Raw genomic sequence first — 18,296 nt, forward strand, 5'->3', positions numbered from 1 at the left:
TCGCTGTTTCCACATCACCCCAACCAGACATGCATCGCAGACACTGTCCTGTTGTTTTGTCCTTTAGACCTATTGTCCAAACATGTGCTACTTTAGCCAGGAAAGTATCGGTTTGCGATGTCTAAATATTGTTTGGATTTTCCAAGAAAAGTAATAGGCAGAATAAATAAGTTTTCAAATGGTAGCACTGAAAAATACTAACAATGGCACTACTAAAAATAAACATCAGTTTTGAAATGTCCCCAAACAAAATATCATCAGTTGCATCACTCGTCTTGGAGGTCACATTTCCTTAACAGGCTTTTGGTGATACATCAAGGGTAGAACTGAACTGCATGACAACGGCAGCCCTTATCAGTCTGCCACATTTAATCGCTCGGCATCTGAGGATACGGGAGAATCTGACTCAGGACAAGATAATTTTAATAATAATTCGTGCGCTAGATTCAATGAGTACTTTGCATCAGGCTGCTATGGTTTCAATCAAATATGTGCTCTTTTTCTCCACGGACAGTTCACGTTACATAGATTATCTCAGGCACTTGAGGTGGTCACAGCGCTTGTGAATCCCAGGAAAAATTAGTGCCACGTGAAGTGGGATTGTCTTCTGAACCATCCTTTTATTCAGTATTCTTTATGATCACTTTTTTCTAATTCGGCGCCCATATTGTTCACGTTCTAGGTTTCTCTTCCACTCTGTCGATATTCACAACGTTGTAAGAGTCCTCCGAATCTCTTAGTGATCTACTTTCGCATCTTGTGAACTGGCTTTACGTCGGTAGTTTTGTTCTTCACAAGTTGATTTGCATTGGCTTCGTAGTTTCGCACATCTATGCGTTCATGAGATATGTTCGTTGCGGCAGAAGAAGGCGAAACAAACCAGAACGGTAGACGCACGTGTTCTCTGAGGGGCAACTTCAACCTAATCAATAGTGTGAATCGCGCTCCTTCAAGCCGTTCACACTGGTAACAGAATACTAGGCAATATGTCATGGGGAAGTCAGTCAGCTACCGGAATCAGGGCCTTTGTGTACGCGTGTAGTGATATTGATTCACTTCGACATTGTTTCCACGTACGTGTGTATCCATCACTGAACCTATACAATTCCCAAAGGACAGTTACAGCGACCCTTAGTCACCAATCGGCTCCTCATGCAAACAATGTCCCACAGCAAACAGTATCTTGGTGAGCTTATACGACTTACCAACCAATCCGCATCGCCGTGCAATGTCACGCCCGATCGATTGCTGAACTGATTCCCAGGCTTCGAATGGCAGCGTCACTTTTTTCTTTGATCGTCCTCGCTATTGAACGCGCGTTCCATTCCGGAGGATGGTAAGCTTTGAATTTTTGCACCCATATTTGCCTTAAGTCCTCCAATGACTAAATTTTTCTCCGGAAAACGGGGTCTACCTTGGGGTACGATTCACTGAGTTTGTTTGATTATTTTCACTTTTTTCTTTAGTACTTTAAAAATAATATTTTAGACATCACTTATTCTTGAGACGTTGACATTCGAGTGAATCTATCCATCATAAATCTGCATAAAAACCGGAACAATTTTAGGTATGCGGTCAAAAACAGTAGTTCGTAAGCAGGTGGCTATTAGTTTGAAATTCTATTCGCTTTTTATTACTTATCTTGATAGGGCCGATTTAGGTCCTCCGGTGAGGGGGTTCGACGATCGGAATAGGTAGTTTCCCAGACATTAGAGGTTGTTTTCTCCGGCAGCCAACAGCATTTCAGTTGCTTATCAGATAGAGGGTCGCGTCTATCGAATTTGTATGAAACCGCTTAGATGTGTAACCTTTCTTGAAAATGTTTACCACCTGTTTGCCATGATATATTCATGATTTTAAATGAGCTACTTGGTCACCGATAATTCTGATACCAGCACACTGGTAATTAACTCTCTCTTTTTCCAGAGCTCCCTCTCAAAATCTGAAATTGAAGGTAAGTCATTCGCGTCGTGAAATCACACATGTCTACGAAACGAACCACCAATCTGAGTCAATCAATGTAACGAACAAACAACACAAGCCACAGCCTAACAAGTTTTGCCTATTCATCTATCAGACATCCGTGAGGTCTTCGATTTGTTCGACTTTTGGGATGGTCGTGATGGCATGGTCGACGCCAACAAGGTGGGAGACTTACTTCGATGCAGCGGAATGAATCCAACAGTTTCAGTAACTGTGAAACACGGAGCTACTGAAAAACCAGGTTGGTTTTTCTTGATCTAATTGTTTTTTTTCGGTGTAAATTTTGGCGTGGTCATTTTGACTGGTGTGAATTTTCCAACCTGAAGTGAAGGTTGTTGGTGAGTAAAGTGAAAGAATGGTGGATAATCAGAGAAGGTCGATTGGTCTCGGTCAGCCCAAGTTATCTGGATCTAGTCACTAATTCTCCTCACTCCTGTAGGGGTTCGGGTAACACAGCACACCATTTGCCTTTTTTGTACGATCCCTACATCACGAATGTGAATTTCTTCATAAGCGTAGAATTGAAGCCCAAGTCTGTTCTATGTTTAACTGTCAGTTCCATCCTGAAATAAGTAATGGGGATTTTTTTTTATAAAAAAAGTGCCTGTGACCATATTTGTTCCACATACTTGGTGTTAGTTTGTCTTGCTCTGGTACAATTTTCAATCTGAAAAGCAATTTTTCAGTGGTTAACGATAGTTTTTTTTACTTCAGTGTATTTGAAAAACCTCGTAAAGGATGAATAAGTTAGTCTTACACACAGTGGCATTAATATATCCACAGGCAGTTTGGTAAGACTATTGATGACTACATATCTGAGCGGCTAGTTTTGAATTCAAAAGACTTATCTTCCACCAAACGGACCATTGTCTAGTTAGTACACAACACAATGCACTTTTTCTGTTTGGTTATCGTTCAGAGCAATTCCCGACCTGTTTGACATGTTATTGGTGAGAAAGTTTTTTGAGGGAGCAAAAATTCAGTATTCAATCGAGTTCATTAGTCCTCTGGAATTATTAGAAACAAGTAGATCTTGAATGAGTTATTCCGTCGTTTTTTCGTCAACTTATACTTGTGATCAGGTGAACAGGAAAACGAAGCAATAATTAAGGGATAAGTTGCCCCAATAGGCATGAGAATGGGACATATCCCGAGAAGCGTGTGGACAAAGGTCTGTTTGAACATGTCAAATGTTGTTGGACGTGTTCACTCTCTTTCCGAATTGTGACTCTTTCCTGCTTTCGAATTTCAGTAATAGTTGTGAGTGGTTGAAGGACTTGTACAATGCACGCTTAAACAACTATCGTTTGAACAGTCGTCCTCCTGTCCTGGCGCAATCATTCTGGTTGGTCCACACCAAAGAGGGAAACATTGCACTCGAGTTTTGCCCTTGGAGCTCATCAACAGTGTAGATCCTTGGCCGTGTCTAGGCTTGGACTCCGCACCCCTGACATGCGAGGCGAGCGTGTTACTCTCACTCCACCAGCACCTACAGAACGGATTTGAAATTCTACGTCTGAACCAGTGAACATGGTTGCGACTCAACTAGTGATCAAATCGTAAGGTATTGAGCTTGAACCTTTACCAATAACCGAAATGCTACCAGGTCTTGAAACGTCCAGACTTCTTTGTTGGGATTCATTAGTTACGTAGGACGGCTTTGTCAATGCTTTGACGACTGCTCAGGCTCCTATCTTATCTATACTGCACAACTTCTAATGAGCTGTGCAACTTACAGCTGGTCGGAGTTAACGTTGACCAACCAGCATGGGTCAACATTTATTGCTGTTTCTTTGTTGTTAACGTGCTTCTACATATACCACCCGTTAGTAATGTGTTGGAATGTGTGTTGGAATATACCACCCGTCCTCGCAACGGGGGCCTCGTTGCTTCCCAAACGGCCTGCTCTTCACAGACTACTTATTTTTGGACAATTCAGATGAGAAATACACTTTTCAGTACTCAATGGATCTGAAGCACAAGCGAACGAATATGAGTAGAAAATTAACCTCAAGCGTGCAGTAGTATGGCGGGAAGTAGATGATGTGACGAGAAGCGAAATCAGTGGGTTACTCTTTATCGCATACTGGAGAATTAGAAAAGCAGTCAGCCATAGGTCGAAGTGACCTCCATCTTTTATGAGCTAGGCTGTTCCGGTAGACTGCACGCCGCGTGTGAAACTCAGTATAAATGATAAAAGGGTGGTCTCGTGATTTTCGGCTTTAAACACACCAAGGTAGTGCAGTCATTGCCCTTTAGGGCGGCCACTTTCAGTTGGCCCTTCAAAGCGTTCAATGAATTTTTAGGGCCCGGATGAATTGGGTCTTGCTTAGGATCACAAACCACCTCCTGGTTAAAACCCACCTCAGATGGGGCCAGAAATTCATCTATTCCACATGTGGATCGTACCATCGGATATCCACAATTTCCCGTGGTGGATGACGAACTAGAAGAATTCCTTGGTGACGCAAGCAAAATTAGTGTCTAATTTACTCATATTCGTCCGTCTGTGATGCATCGAGATGTAGAAGTTACAAGCCTAGACATTGGTAGTAATCGACAACTCGGTACCTCATTGGTTTCTTACAGTTCTCAGAATTAATAGGACTGGTACGACGCCATAACCTATGATTCACATGCTCAACTGATCCAGTGTGCAAAAATTCCCTAAATAAATCTGTATTTCCGTTGACTTCTCAGCGCCATCCACTCTGGTCGTGCATTTTGGGATATGCTTCTGTGTTTTTTCCTGCTTGGTTCAATGCAATCGCTTTCATCCGAAGACTCTGATCTGGAAACTCACATTTAAATTGAAATAATAACCTACGCTAGACACATGAAAGTTGCTTCCAACGGCAGAAAAATGTGCTCCCAGAAAGCTTGTTTCTAGTTTTTTATTCGGTTTGTTCGGGTTGCTTCCCAAAAGTTAGCCTCGTTCCGAGGAAACAATTTTTGGTCAGTCCTAGACAGAGAGGGAAAGGAACAATTTTACTATTTTTCAGATTTATTGGGGAACCAGCTGTTGCTTAACGGCGAAGGTGCCGTGTACAGTTCACCTCGTAATGTCTCACTCCCAAAAATGGGACAGCAAGCGTGACTGATGCTAAGGCGAATTAAGTCACTCACGATAACCTGTTTCAGATTTGTTAGTTATATTTTTTTTCCAACCAAATAACAGGTAGAACTACCGTCATACGAGTTCACAAAAGAAAGTGTTGTCATCTCCTTTCGGCCGAATATGAGTGTTCTATCAACCTCTATCTCAATGAAATCACACATCCAGTGTGATGTACACCTCTGAGTACGCCGTTGAAGTAACACCTCCCTCGTGCTCAAAACTGTGGTCTCTGTTATTCCGATGATAAAGGACTGGAACAGGTAACAACGGATAGCTTCTCCGGTCCTAGCATCTCAGAGTATCATCGAAGACAGTAAATGTCTATGTTCACTTACGATCGAGTGCGAATTTCATCTCGTTTTTCTATCATGAATGCATATACATTTGGATTAATTAGGCCGGACGATGTTTCAACAGATGTTTTCATGTATTTGTGATATATATATATATATATATATATAGTGATTGATGTTTTTTTTCTTGCCAGATACACTGCTGGAAAAGACAGTTTTGTCCCCACCACAACAATCACCGGACCTAAATCTGCTATTTTTGAGTGCCGAGTTTAAAGCGGCAATACCCTGCCACTACCCGCAGCACTGAACTCTTATTCTAAAGTCTTAGACCTATTGATTGGATGAACAATTTTTCAGCGAACGGAGCTTGCGCTTTGTTCCAAACTGTCTTGCATGGAATGTTGCGCAATTACGCCCTGGTGTGTGTTCACGCTGTAATGTCTTTATAGCAGAAGTATTTTGAAACTGATGTATTCGTTGACCAAACCGCGCGTCCAAGAATTGATTACTTGTGCTTGCATCCAGACAAACTTGGGCAACTTTAACGATCTGACACTATCCTCTCTTTAGCTTGTACAGTAGTGATAGGTACAAGACAGATATCACCACATTTATTCATTATATAAGTACAAAATCTACTTGATGTCTCCATTCCTATATAGCAAGATCAATGGTATCCGCAAAATCGAATCGTTTATTCTTATTTGTGATCAATAAGTGAATCTTCATGGATAAACCGATTGACCTGTGTTTGTTAGTGGCGCTGAGGCCTCTTAAAAAACGACAGCTAACGCCTGCTTTAAGAAATAGTTTGGTTGAGAAGAAACTCAACCTCGATGGACCGTAATTAACATCTTTTTTCGTTAACCTCTTGCCATGGAGTTTTGTAATGATCCTGTACGTACGTCAACCGATTATCATATTATTTGCAGTCACAGCATAGCATCTGAGTAGTTGTGAAATCAAGATACCCTGCTTAGAGTGAACGGAAAGTTGTGAGGGGGAGTCCATATAAAACTCTTAGAAAATGGTTTTTCTAGAAATTTCAATTGCTTTACTTACACGGAACGATATCACATGGCCGGAAGTGTGATCTAGCTACTGGACAGCGTGTTTATCTTTAACCTGGGAATTTAATACGTTTTGGCAAATAAATGAGCTCAGTGCAGCCAGTGCATGTTCTTCAACATCCGCCACATTACTCGGAATTCTATCTTCGCCTAACTGTATGCGCATTCTCTCACTCCCTCAAACACCCTGCCTCCATGTATGTCCCAAAAGTAATCTGTACACACTACACTTTCCTCCGTTTTCTCGATTTTCACGTTCATGAGAATTGATGGATACGTGTTGATGCACTGTCGGTAAACTAGTTCAAAGACACAGCGGAAAAGGTACATGTAGACACAAACACATGTGTGCGATCGTCTCTGTGATGTCAAACTAGCTTGGGAACCAAAACAATCTCGTGTTTGTGCTGAGGATCATGAAAAGTTTACTTATTTCTCGCCCAGACCTCTATTATTTGTTGTTGGTAATGTGTTGTTAATGTTTGGAAAGTTTCAATGAAGGTCTCGTCTATACTAAAAGCCTAGAGGCTGTTTTATCCCCATTGGAAGTCAGCAGCCGTACACATCTCACGAAAATCCGGATAGTCTCGAACCTGTTCGGCCACGAACTGCTTATCCACCGTTTGATCAACTCGCACTTAGACCCCACCCATTCTTTAATCACAGGAACAAACACACCGTGCTCTCGTGTTCACTTGCTCCTCGAGTGACGGTATACCAGATGACATTTCCTTGAGTCTTGTATTGCTCGTGATTCACAATAAGAATGAAACAGCTGAACAGTGCTTTTGGGTCTTTTTGCATTGATCAACGTTACCTACGGGACGAAATCTTAGCTAAAAATTCCTAAATTGCAATCAACAAACAAGCAATAAGTATCTCAGAAGGAGAATAATTCCACAAGACGATTGAGGCTTCTGTCTGAGAAGTAGCCACTCGAGGAGACCGTCACTAATTGATTATGCGACGCAGTTTCAGCGACTGAGGATGAAATGATGTACCATGTCCATTTGAGACCTACTACCACTGCTGATCATCCGCTTGTGGTCGCACGCTTAAATGATCCAGATGTTAGACGGGTTCAAAATTCCATTGAGTTTCATGAGATGAACGCTGCTGATGAGTCAAATAAGAAACAGCTGTACGGTGCTTCTCGGTTTTTTCAGCTCAGGTTGGTATGATTTGCGGGATAAAAATCATTCATCCAGCTGTAGCACGCTTTCGGCGCCTAACTGCCATGTTATTCGAAGGAAGCATGAGGGCTAGGATACTACCAGGGTGCCCAAGCCTGGAGAAGCAGAGCTCGGATTCGAACCAGGAACCTTCCGGGCAATAAATTTGTTTTATAACCACTGAGCAGTCTAGCCCCAATCTCGTCCAGATTTAAGGGACAAAACCTCAGCTGAAATCACTATTTAATTAATTATATGTGATACCCTTTCTTAGCCTGAAAAATGTTGATGCAGGCTGCTCAGCAAATTCACCGTAACATTTGAGAAGATCCACACTTTGCCTTCGCGACAAAAACGAATCGAATCGATTTGTTGGTCTAGTCCATATGGTGAAATTTGTCAGGAAATTCGAGTAGCTGAGAGCAGTCAGGCGTTATTCTTGACTTTCCACGATTCTAGCCTGTTATCTGATATGTATCAAATCCATGGTTGGTTGCCAAGGCGGCTAACCGTATATACGGATTTTGATGATTATCTGGGAAGCAATCCGCTACTTTTTTTGTCCTGATTCAGACCCCTGAGGTAGACTTAGAAGGAGCAGTCGGTGTCCTATAACCACATTCATTCTCAGTAATTAGTTTTCAATTTCGTGTTTTTTGGGATTGATCCTTCGCACGTTGTTCAGGGGGACCCTGAAAGGAGTTGAGAATAACAGTTGACTGCACTCACGGAGACAGCTTTCTCAGCACATTTTGTCGAGTGTGACAAGATTGGAAAATAAGCAAGTGGCGTTGAATAACTGTTAGAGCGGGCCACTTCTCACAAGCACCAGATTAAACTAAACCGCAGTTCTGACTGAATTTTTCAAATTTTGGCATAAAAGGGTACAAGGTACTAATAAGAGAAATTGATTTGTTAAGAGGTTCTCACAAACTGCATACACCTCCACCAACATATGGATCACGATGACCCATATTCACTCCAACTCGTTTAATTCACCAGCATTTTTGTAGCTAACCAGATTTTCGTTTGTAATCATTGTTTTGAGTCTTTAGTTGTCCAGTCGGTGTAACTATTTTGTAAACGCGGTTGGTACGGTGTTCAGGCTTATTTTGGTCTTTCATTGGAACAACTTGCCTCCTTATCGTGTTGCTCTTGTACGGAGCAGGTTAGTTGTTGACAACGGACACTAAGAAAGAGACCTTTGCATGTGCGCTTTCCCCTAATTTGTATCGGAGTGAACATACCGCATGCTAGATATTCATTACTTTTTGGTGTTCGCTTAGAACGGATAGCCTCATCCTCAAATGAAGCTAAGTTACCACAATTCCACATGAGAATAGCCGCCTCCCTAAATAATAGATGATCGGGGTCAAGATTTAGGTGATAACCTTAACTTGTTAATTTGATATCCGTAAGGATTGCAGTAATACACAAAATCAGTGTGTCTCAGCGAGACTATCAAAGGAATGGGTAGATTGTGCGGCCCCTGGGAGTTACACTGTGTGAGAGGGAAAACAGAATACCGGGTGACACACTCGTCAATCTTCTGGTAGCTTTTTTTTACTTGATTGAATTGGATACTAAACAGATGATATCATCCGTTAAACAATCAAGTCCGGCTACAAATGAGTGCCTTATGTGGTGTCACCCGTTAGAAATTGGATTACTAATGAAAAGAAACAATACCGGGACTGATAAATATTCTACCGTCGTCATCATCATCATCACCATCATCAGAAACACCGTCAACAACGTTATCAGTGAAAATAGACATTTTGTGAGTGAAGCCAGCCTGTGCTGAACAGTCGAGAATCACTGTTCTTCACGCCTTTTCAGCATAGACTTGCTTCACTTACAGGACAAAATCTTCATAAAAATTCCCACTCACAAAGTCTTGAGAATTAATGATCCAACTCAGCGTACTTCTTTGAAGTGGCTTAGGAGTTGATGCAGGCTATTTGGCTAATTTGGGCTGAATTTAACTGACCTTATTCTTCCGAGAAGAAAACAAAACCGCAACATGCATCACAGATTAGGTTAGATATCACGAAGATACGGTGACGTTTGAAATTTTGCTTCGTTTGATATCGTCTAGAAATTAATGCTTTCACTAATAATGTGTAGTTCCGTGTTTTCATGAAGGAAACTACTCACAGGGTTACTGGCAACTATTCAGCGGTCCACGACCGATTCCACTAATCTTAGGGATCATTAGGTAGGCGCAGCCACTGATTTGCCATCAGCCTGATGTTCTACTCTAACCCAAACTGGACAGACCTCGACAAATACATCTATTTGCATATCAACTGAGCTTTCAGAAGAGACTCAACTAAATCTCTCGTTTATTATATCATATCCTTGAATGTGCTGCACAAAGCCCGCCTCTTGTTTCAATTGGCACGATACTGGGGATATCGCGGTATATTTTCATGAAGGAAACTACTCACAAGTTTGCTGTAGTGGTCCCGTAGTTAGGTGACCCACTTGTTCACAGTTTGTTGAACTCACATTAGTTGCATCAGCTGTTGTGACATGAGTCATGTTGTCGCGTCTGAGAGCATCGAACGCATTCTCTGCTTGAGGTTGGAAGATTTTGGCTTTGGCTTCTTCGGGATTTTTTGCAATTCAGTATTGTTGGCCAATCAGGGTGCTAAGTTACTCAGCCGCTGCCTATAACAGGTTATTATTTCTAGTTTTAAAGGACGCTAGGGAGTGTCGGAATTCAGGCACAACTGCAGGGATGCTTTCTTTGCCCCATTTGTGTTTCTCTGGAACAATTATTGATCGGAATCGATAAACAACGGCTCTACTGACGCAGAGTGCTTAGCAAGTTGGGGTGGGAGCTAGCTAGCTTTTCTAGCTTACAGAAATTAGGGAGTATAACCGATTACTTCGCATTCTAACTTTTTATATTGGTGAAATTGTTTTTATATTAGACAGTTTTATACTGTGCATCACCGCTGAACTAAACGATAAAGTGCATTCAACGAATGCAATCAGTGGCCAACGAAATTTATTGCAATAACTCCAGCGATTACTTTGGAATGCCTGCTTGCTTGCATCTGAAGGTACGCAGTTTTCCAGAGGCTCCTAGGGTGCTTTCTACTCACCCAATGACACATTTATTTCTCCTGTAAAGTGAATGCACAATATCCCTTAAAAAAGACCTAACGTAACGTTTTTTGCGCCGGTGACACCATGCACACAGATTTCCGTTCCTTGAAATGGCACCCGTGTGGTCCTTGCTGCATTAACACATGCCATAGAATAAGGATCTTCGACATACACAATGTCCCTTTGCGTCTTTAAATTATCCTTATAAGGCAATTCACATCATCTCACTTAGTTTCCCCTTAGTAACGTCAAGTTTTCTTCACGTGACGTCAGACTAATATTCACTCAATTTACTTATTAACTGCCAATACAATCTCAACACACGTTTCCCTGACTTTCTGGTACTTACTAATAAGAGTATACATAGAGGCAACTCAGCCACCACCGTCCAAAACGTGTGTCTCAAAAGTGCCAAACAGATTCGGTTTTAGTAGAGTGATGGTCTTGAGAAGGAGATAAGAAAACGTAGCCCTACGGCTGCTGCAGCCGGCGACACAGTCGCATCAAACAAATGATTGGTCCAGGGGGTTCCGTGTGATGTAGGAAGTACTGTAATCACACATAGCCTTGTGCACTAAGCTAAAGACCTGATCGAGCAAGTAGATGGATGTGAGGTGTGCACAATAATACGGTCTGCCATATGCACTCCAAAGAAGAGCGTTTACATGAGAAAGACACCGAGTTTTCGCTAAAATCTAGCTGCGTTATTATCATAAAATATATCCCCAGAAGCCATCTGTGGTCGTTGTGAGGATTTCCACTGATTTAGTCTGAAAACTAATTCTGCAGAGGGACAGAAGCTCACCGTAGAGCACATTGCAAAAAAATGAGCGTATTACGTCAACCCTACGAAATTCAAAGCTTTGTATACTATGAGACTGTGAAGTTTGCAAAGATCACCGGTCAAAGTTGGTTTTGTCATGCACCCTGCAACGGTCAAATAATCTTCCACAGCTATCGTTCGACACTGTCACCTAAAGAATGCTGAGTACGCCACCAACGGGAAGCTCGTCTCACCAGTATTGACCACTACTGTTCTTCACCACCACTATTTGCTTCCCGTAACCATAAGGGCTTGAATTCAACCATATAAAGAGCTCAGGGAATTACCCATTCAAAAAGTCTTCTGTGAGCTTTCTTAGAGAACTTTTGGGTCCCCAGAATAAATTCATCGTTCCGTGAAAATTCAATGGTATTCTTAGCACTTGCGGACGTGTCGTTCTACTGTCATTCTAACATGAAACTTACAATACTTGGGATTCGAAACACACATGAATTACGACCTGTCGGAGCCGGAACATCAGCACGAAACCACGACATCTCTCTTCAATATCTGGTCCTCGAAAGCGACTTTATCTAACCACCTCATTCACAGCACATCAGCTAGTTCGAGGGTTACAGTTAGTTCATCACCGTTATGACCGCAGTCGAATGCTGAAGCTGACAGGTTTGTTCAGGTACACAATAACATCCTTCCTATGGTCTCTGGATAGTCGTTCTTAAGCGTTGAGTTCAGTGGACTAGACAACGCAACTTAGTTCACCCACATATATCGTTATGGTTCCAGATTGGGCTATGGAGATAAGCACATTAGTTTGTGAAACAAAGAGATTTTGGCTAATTTTCGGACATGGGACGCGAGGATAAATTGCCTAAGAAAATTTCATCGTTATGGTTCCAGATTGAGCTACGGAGATAACCGCATTAGTTTGTGAAACAAGGAGATTTTGGCTGATTTTCGGACATGGGATGCGAGGATAAATTGCCTAAGAAAATTTCATCACATCCGGTCGCACACGGCAACAAGGGGCGAATGTCCCATATGAAATACAACCTAGAAACACAATACCGGTAGAAGACGGAAGCTTATTGGGCCCTCTGGAAGTTTTCCCGAATTTCGTCCCACGGGAAATTGCTTCACACTCTCTGGAAAACCATTGTGCTGTAAATTGAATGATTCGTCAAAGGCAGGGGAGCAGGCTTAAAAATGTATCGAAAACAACTTTTCTTCAAGACTGCAGGGGACCGTATAGGCAAAATGTGAAGAGAACTCGTACCACTAACATTTTTCGCCATAAGAGTCACTATTTAGTTCATGGATATATAAGCCCTAACCAGTTCCGCTTTTAGGCTAACTTGCTCGGCCTTGAGTACTTGTGAGCCCGAATATTATCTGCCTAAAATCTCGAACTCTCAGACCAACTTTCTCTATCATCGAGTTCCTTGTAGCCACTACTGTGTCACCCACCACTGCTAACCTGTTGGTTCGCATTTTTATATTGTCTCTGCCACCTCTGTTGACACACACCGTGAATGGATCAATTGAGTATGTGAAGTTTTCTGCGCGATGCAGCCCGGTAAGTCGATTGGGAGGTCATCGGCCCTGTATGTTAGCAGAACTAGCCAAAGTTTCTATTGATCCGTCGTGTCGTTGCTCGATGAACAATATTATGACCCTTGACAATGCTGATGTCTCCGTTTCTCTTTACACCTGAACTGACCTATTTACATAGGTCTTCTTGTGTCCATGAGACAGTGGATTCGGACAGCATGGTAAGGAAAATGTTTCAAAGTTGAGGATAAAAGGGTCGGTTGAAGACCGCATACGATAGTGAACCATGATTTTGTGATGCACATCGTATGGCGTGAGAACGTAGCAGTGGATAGTGGTCAACTATCAACACAAAGTATACAGCCAGACATCGACTCATATCCATGCACGAATATTCAACTCAATTCTATGTGAATACAGCAGTCGTTTATTTCTTCACAAATGGTTTATTTCAACAAATGACCGTCAGGTAGAAGGGTTGAATGAGAAAATTCGCAATAAATTGGTCGGAATGCTTGACTCAAGTATCCCACAGATGCACCTTAGCGTATCTGGTGACCACGACAGCATGGTTGGTTCACATAACAATCAAGAGAGCCTTCAGCGGTAAGTCACTTCGCACACACACACACACACACACCACTTAACACTCGTAAACATGTCCAGAGAAACGCAGACAAAAAGATTGCTTGGTTTGTGACCAACAGATGCCTGCGGCAGAAGTAATCATACCGAGACAACAGGACTGCAATCAAACTTATCATTCATCAAAAGTGGACATAGTAATTTACCACATGCGGAAGACCTTGATTCTATAAACCACCGCTATTTTCCAGTATGTTAGCCAATTTCCGTAACGAGATTTTGAGTGAAATCATTTAGCAAATGGATAGGGTACAGATTAGTAACCTCTCAATGGACTTTTGTCTTCTGATTGGGAGAATTTTTTGTTTCTTTGATCAATACGGAAAACAATGGTGTGTTCACTTAAAGTGGAAAAATCTCGTGAACGCTGCAACCTAATTCAAATTTTTGTTATAAGTTGTCTGGCTTGGCAGCAAGACCTGTTATCAAGATGTGTTACACGTGAAACATTATTAATCCCAATCTTTTTAATTTATGCAGGAGAAAAGCAATACAAATTTGAAGAATTTCTACCTTGCTACGAGGCGATTTTGAAGGAGAAAGCGGCCGGTACATTTGCTGACTACATGGAGGCCTTCAAGACATTCGACCGTGAAGGCCAGGGTATCGTTTCCGCTGCAGAAATGCGACATGTCTTGACGGGATACGGTAATCTGACTTGTTTTCCCTTATGATCTTTCTCCTCAGGTGAGAAACTGAAAGAGGATCAAGTTGATCAGATCCTAAAATTTATTGACCTGCGTGAAGACCTTGAAGGGAACGTCAAATATGAAGGTAGACTACTAATTTAAGAAACAGATTACATTTTCCAAACTCTTGCAGACCTCATAAAGCGAGTACAGGCTGGTCCCACAAAGTAAGGAATTCACAGGATTCGCAACAATAATGATTCACCCTTTCACTCTTCTCTCACCGAATATGTACTGGGACGAGCCATCCGTCAAATCATTCAAACCAGTTCGAAATCATAATAGCTTGTAGCATTTTTCGCCGAGCAAAGTAGAGTCAAATGTTTTCCTCTGAACATCTATCTAAGTTCCCATTTCCGTTGATCTTTGAAAGCCAAAAGTTGCTCATAAACAGTTTCATTTCCGTGAGGTTTTCACGATGATATTCCCCTCTTTTTCGTTTTCATTGTTATTTGCATATAACCTGTCCTCGCACCCTTCTTGTTCTTTGGAACCATTCCGTTATCATAGTGCAAGTGGGAGTGATATGGGAGGAAGAAGCAAGGATGATTACCTCGTCGTATATTGTAGGTCCGTAGCATCACCGTATGGAGTTGAGGACAATACCAGGGACAGTCTGTTATTCATTCGATCAAGCAATAAGACAATTGTTACGCGTGAAAGTGCCAGTAGATGGGTAGGCCTCAAAGCATAGGCCAACGTTACGCACCGGCGGGCAGTTGATCATTTTCATAATTGCGAGCTGCCTTACTTGATAAAAACAAGACAGTGGAGCATTATCAAAAAGGTTCACATATTTCCTATTTGCAAAGAACAATCCAGTTGCTGTCCGAGAATTACTGTACACGCGCAGCCGGCGTATGTGGCACAACTTTCAGAGTGGATATAATGAAACCCCACCAAAGCAGGATCTTGTTGATTCGGTCAACCTGGTTTCATCCCCACACATAAAGCCATTACCCATGCCGTTCAGACAACGCAGACTCAAAGACCCCTGACTGTGTTAGGATTACGCTAGGTGCATCTGATAAACTACAGTTATGACGACGTTTTGTGGATCACTCATAATGATTTACGAATAGTCTACTTAGGTTTTTAGTTTGCTGGCACGAGGGTTATCCGGACAATCTTTAAGGAGTTTCCCAGGTTTCTGCAACCATGGTTCATACGGTAATCCAGTGTCACGTGGTTGCACTTACACTTGTGCTCCGATGATTCTCAAGGCGGTTTGTAATATGACTATTTTCTAGTTTTCCCAGAACAATGCTATCTTGACAAAAAAACTGGGGAGAAGTCAGGTAAGGAGGTGACTATCTCCGCGTTGTATAGGTTGCCCATGTTCATTGTGAAATAGAGGTTATCAATAAACCTTCAATTTGTCTTCGTATGATATGCAATATCTTGTTCTGTATAATTGCAATATCTTTTCTTTGTCTCAACACGTTAGCCTATCAATGAAATCCTAAGTGATACTTTGATGAACCTGTTCGCAAAGATTAGGTTGGCAGTGGTGTACACTATGGGGACCGTTCCGCGTTCACTTCAGCATTACCAGAGGTCAGTCTAAGTTTCACGTTCAACTCCACACAGAACACACATATTATAGGAACTATGGCATTTTCATTGGCCCACAGTACCTATGGTGTTCCCCGTGGTTTCCGATATTTCGTCTCACTTGATAATCAAGCTATAATGATGAATTCAACCCAAAAGTTCCTTTCTCCACCCTCTTACAACTTACAGAGTGAGGGTCCCGTTCTTTCCCCCAAATATGTAAGAGTGTAGACGCGGGAAACTTGGTCAAAACTTTATTAGACTCCAACACGAATTCTCACCATTTTATATCCACAGATCACAGTACGATCTCCCATCCGGATTCCGGCAGTGCGTTCGTTCCAAGTGTGCTCGGGCGTACTCAGGTGTCCAGGCTTATAGGTAAATGGATACTATTTCTAATGGCCCACAACACAGTTCACAAAGAATGATCAATAGGTACATGCATAAATTGATGCGAATTCATGTATTATCCCGTATGCTGATCAAGGTCAGGCAATCCGTGTCCGCGCCAATCCGTGTCATTGGTCTTGCCCAGTCACTAGTGATCGTCGGCCCAATCCGTAGTTACACTAAGCTGCTCCATTTTGGAATATACGATGTCACGATGGCTTCGCGGATGCGATCGGCAATCTACTTTGTTCCCGAGAAGGGGATGTTCTAGATAAGTAGTAGTCTTACCGGATATTACACCAAAGCATTACTGTCTGGGAAAGCTACTATATGCTGACCATGGAAGCATTATCCTTCTATATGGGTTTCACCTCGGACCCACTGTATTATAGTGGTTAGGGAGTTTGTTTTGCCATATAAGACAATATACTTTTCTAGCCGACTTTTGTCTGGACGAATTATTATTATTGTTCCTTATCTCGTTACGGCAAAACTCGGCCCGTACGCCTTTTGGAAATCTGCTGAGAATTCTGACCAGTGCATGAGCTGCGGTTTCAAACTTCTATTCGAGCTTCGAGTATTTCGTATGCAAAAAGGGTTTGGACTCATTTCCGCAGGAGTCTTAAGATAAAAAGTATTCAGCATCTATGCGACCTCATCATCATGAATAATAACCATTCATTTACTCCTAATAAGCTACTGATCGAGGATATTTTTGTGTGTACGACAACCCATCTTGAAGTTGACGGCACTGCACACAGACAAGTGGACGATCTTGTTATGACTAATTCACTCCAGCTGGTATTTTTTCTGAATCCGATTCTGAGATAGTATTTCGAAAGAATCTCTTTGCCAAACAAGGATGACATTCTCATCTATTCATCTGCTAATAATTACAGCTCAGAATCAAGTATTTTGAATATTGTTCACTGAAATATGTCTGTAGCTCGTTAGAGTGAGCCCAATCGGAATTTAGCCACCCTTAGTACATTGCTTGTTTGGATGAGAGTTAGCAACATACCTTCAATTGTAAAGCTGCACGCAATGATTAACTTCCATTTCGTCAACATCTTTCCGATGAGCTTCTGGAGGAATGCAAATAAGGAAGCAACGTCCAACAACAAACTGGTTGCCGCGTTGCTATTTCAATTGCTGTTTCTGTTTCATCAGCTTGGTTGGAGATCGAATAAGGTTAAAAAAGGAAAAGACTATGCGTTGCTTATATGCTTTTATTTCTTAAATATTCGGTTGCCATGGCTAAACTATGAGGGCCTACATCGTAAGACAAAATTTGCATACGCACGCACTTTATATAGATGACAACTTGTTCCTCTCTCCGAAACATTTCCGCTTTGATCAAAGACATTTTACGGTCATTTTCCCCCGAACCAAGCATGTGAGCCTCGAAGGATCCTAGAAGATATGACAAGGTGTTGATGAGTATCCGCGTGAAGTACTTCCCTACAACATAATTCATCGCTGGGAAGTCGATGTATTGAGATCAGCTTTTTAGAGCATGCACTCACCATTAGCAGCAGCATAACATCGGTGTTAAATGGCGATGCTTCGCCGCCGTACAAGCATGATTTATTTGGAAGCCTTATTGTGAAAAAATGAATAAAGGGGGACGGGGAAAGGACTTAGAGCTGCCTTACTACAGTCATTCCGAGGTGCCTTCACCTCCAAACACTCATTCAGGCAACCTGGATAGAAACTGACAACAAGATGGCTGTTGACACCGGCTATAAGATATATCTTGCAGTATCTCCAACCAAGCGCAATGAGGATCACGCGGTGCCCATCCTGGAAGGTGAGTAGCACTGACAGCACCCAAACCTTCCGTGATTACTTTCATACTCCTGTGCCAGGTCCAGGATTGGCCATCTCTCTGAGTTGGGCAGCAGACTATGGCTAGGCATACGCAAAA

At 42.1% G+C, this 18,296-nt stretch overlaps 1 protein-coding gene across 1 annotated transcript; it reads left to right on the plus strand.

Annotated features, from left to right (window-relative positions):
* Window positions 1-1,860: 1,860 nt before the first annotated feature.
* T265_02866 (hypothetical protein) lies at window positions 1,861-18,284 on the plus strand (the record flags this gene model as incomplete). Its single annotated transcript, XM_009167210.1, has 6 exons — window positions 1,861-1,954; window positions 2,078-2,224; window positions 14,214-14,381; window positions 14,421-14,507; window positions 18,030-18,179; window positions 18,238-18,284. 6 exons carry the CDS (start codon window positions 1,861-1,863, stop codon window positions 18,282-18,284), a joined length of 693 nt encoding a protein of 230 aa, XP_009165474.1.
* Between the last annotated feature and the right edge of the window lie 12 nt (window positions 18,285-18,296).

This window comes from Opisthorchis viverrini (assembly GCF_000715545.1).
Source record: "Opisthorchis viverrini unplaced genomic scaffold opera_v5_37, whole genome shotgun sequence".
NCBI lineage: Eukaryota > Metazoa > Platyhelminthes > Trematoda > Opisthorchiida > Opisthorchiidae > Opisthorchis > Opisthorchis viverrini.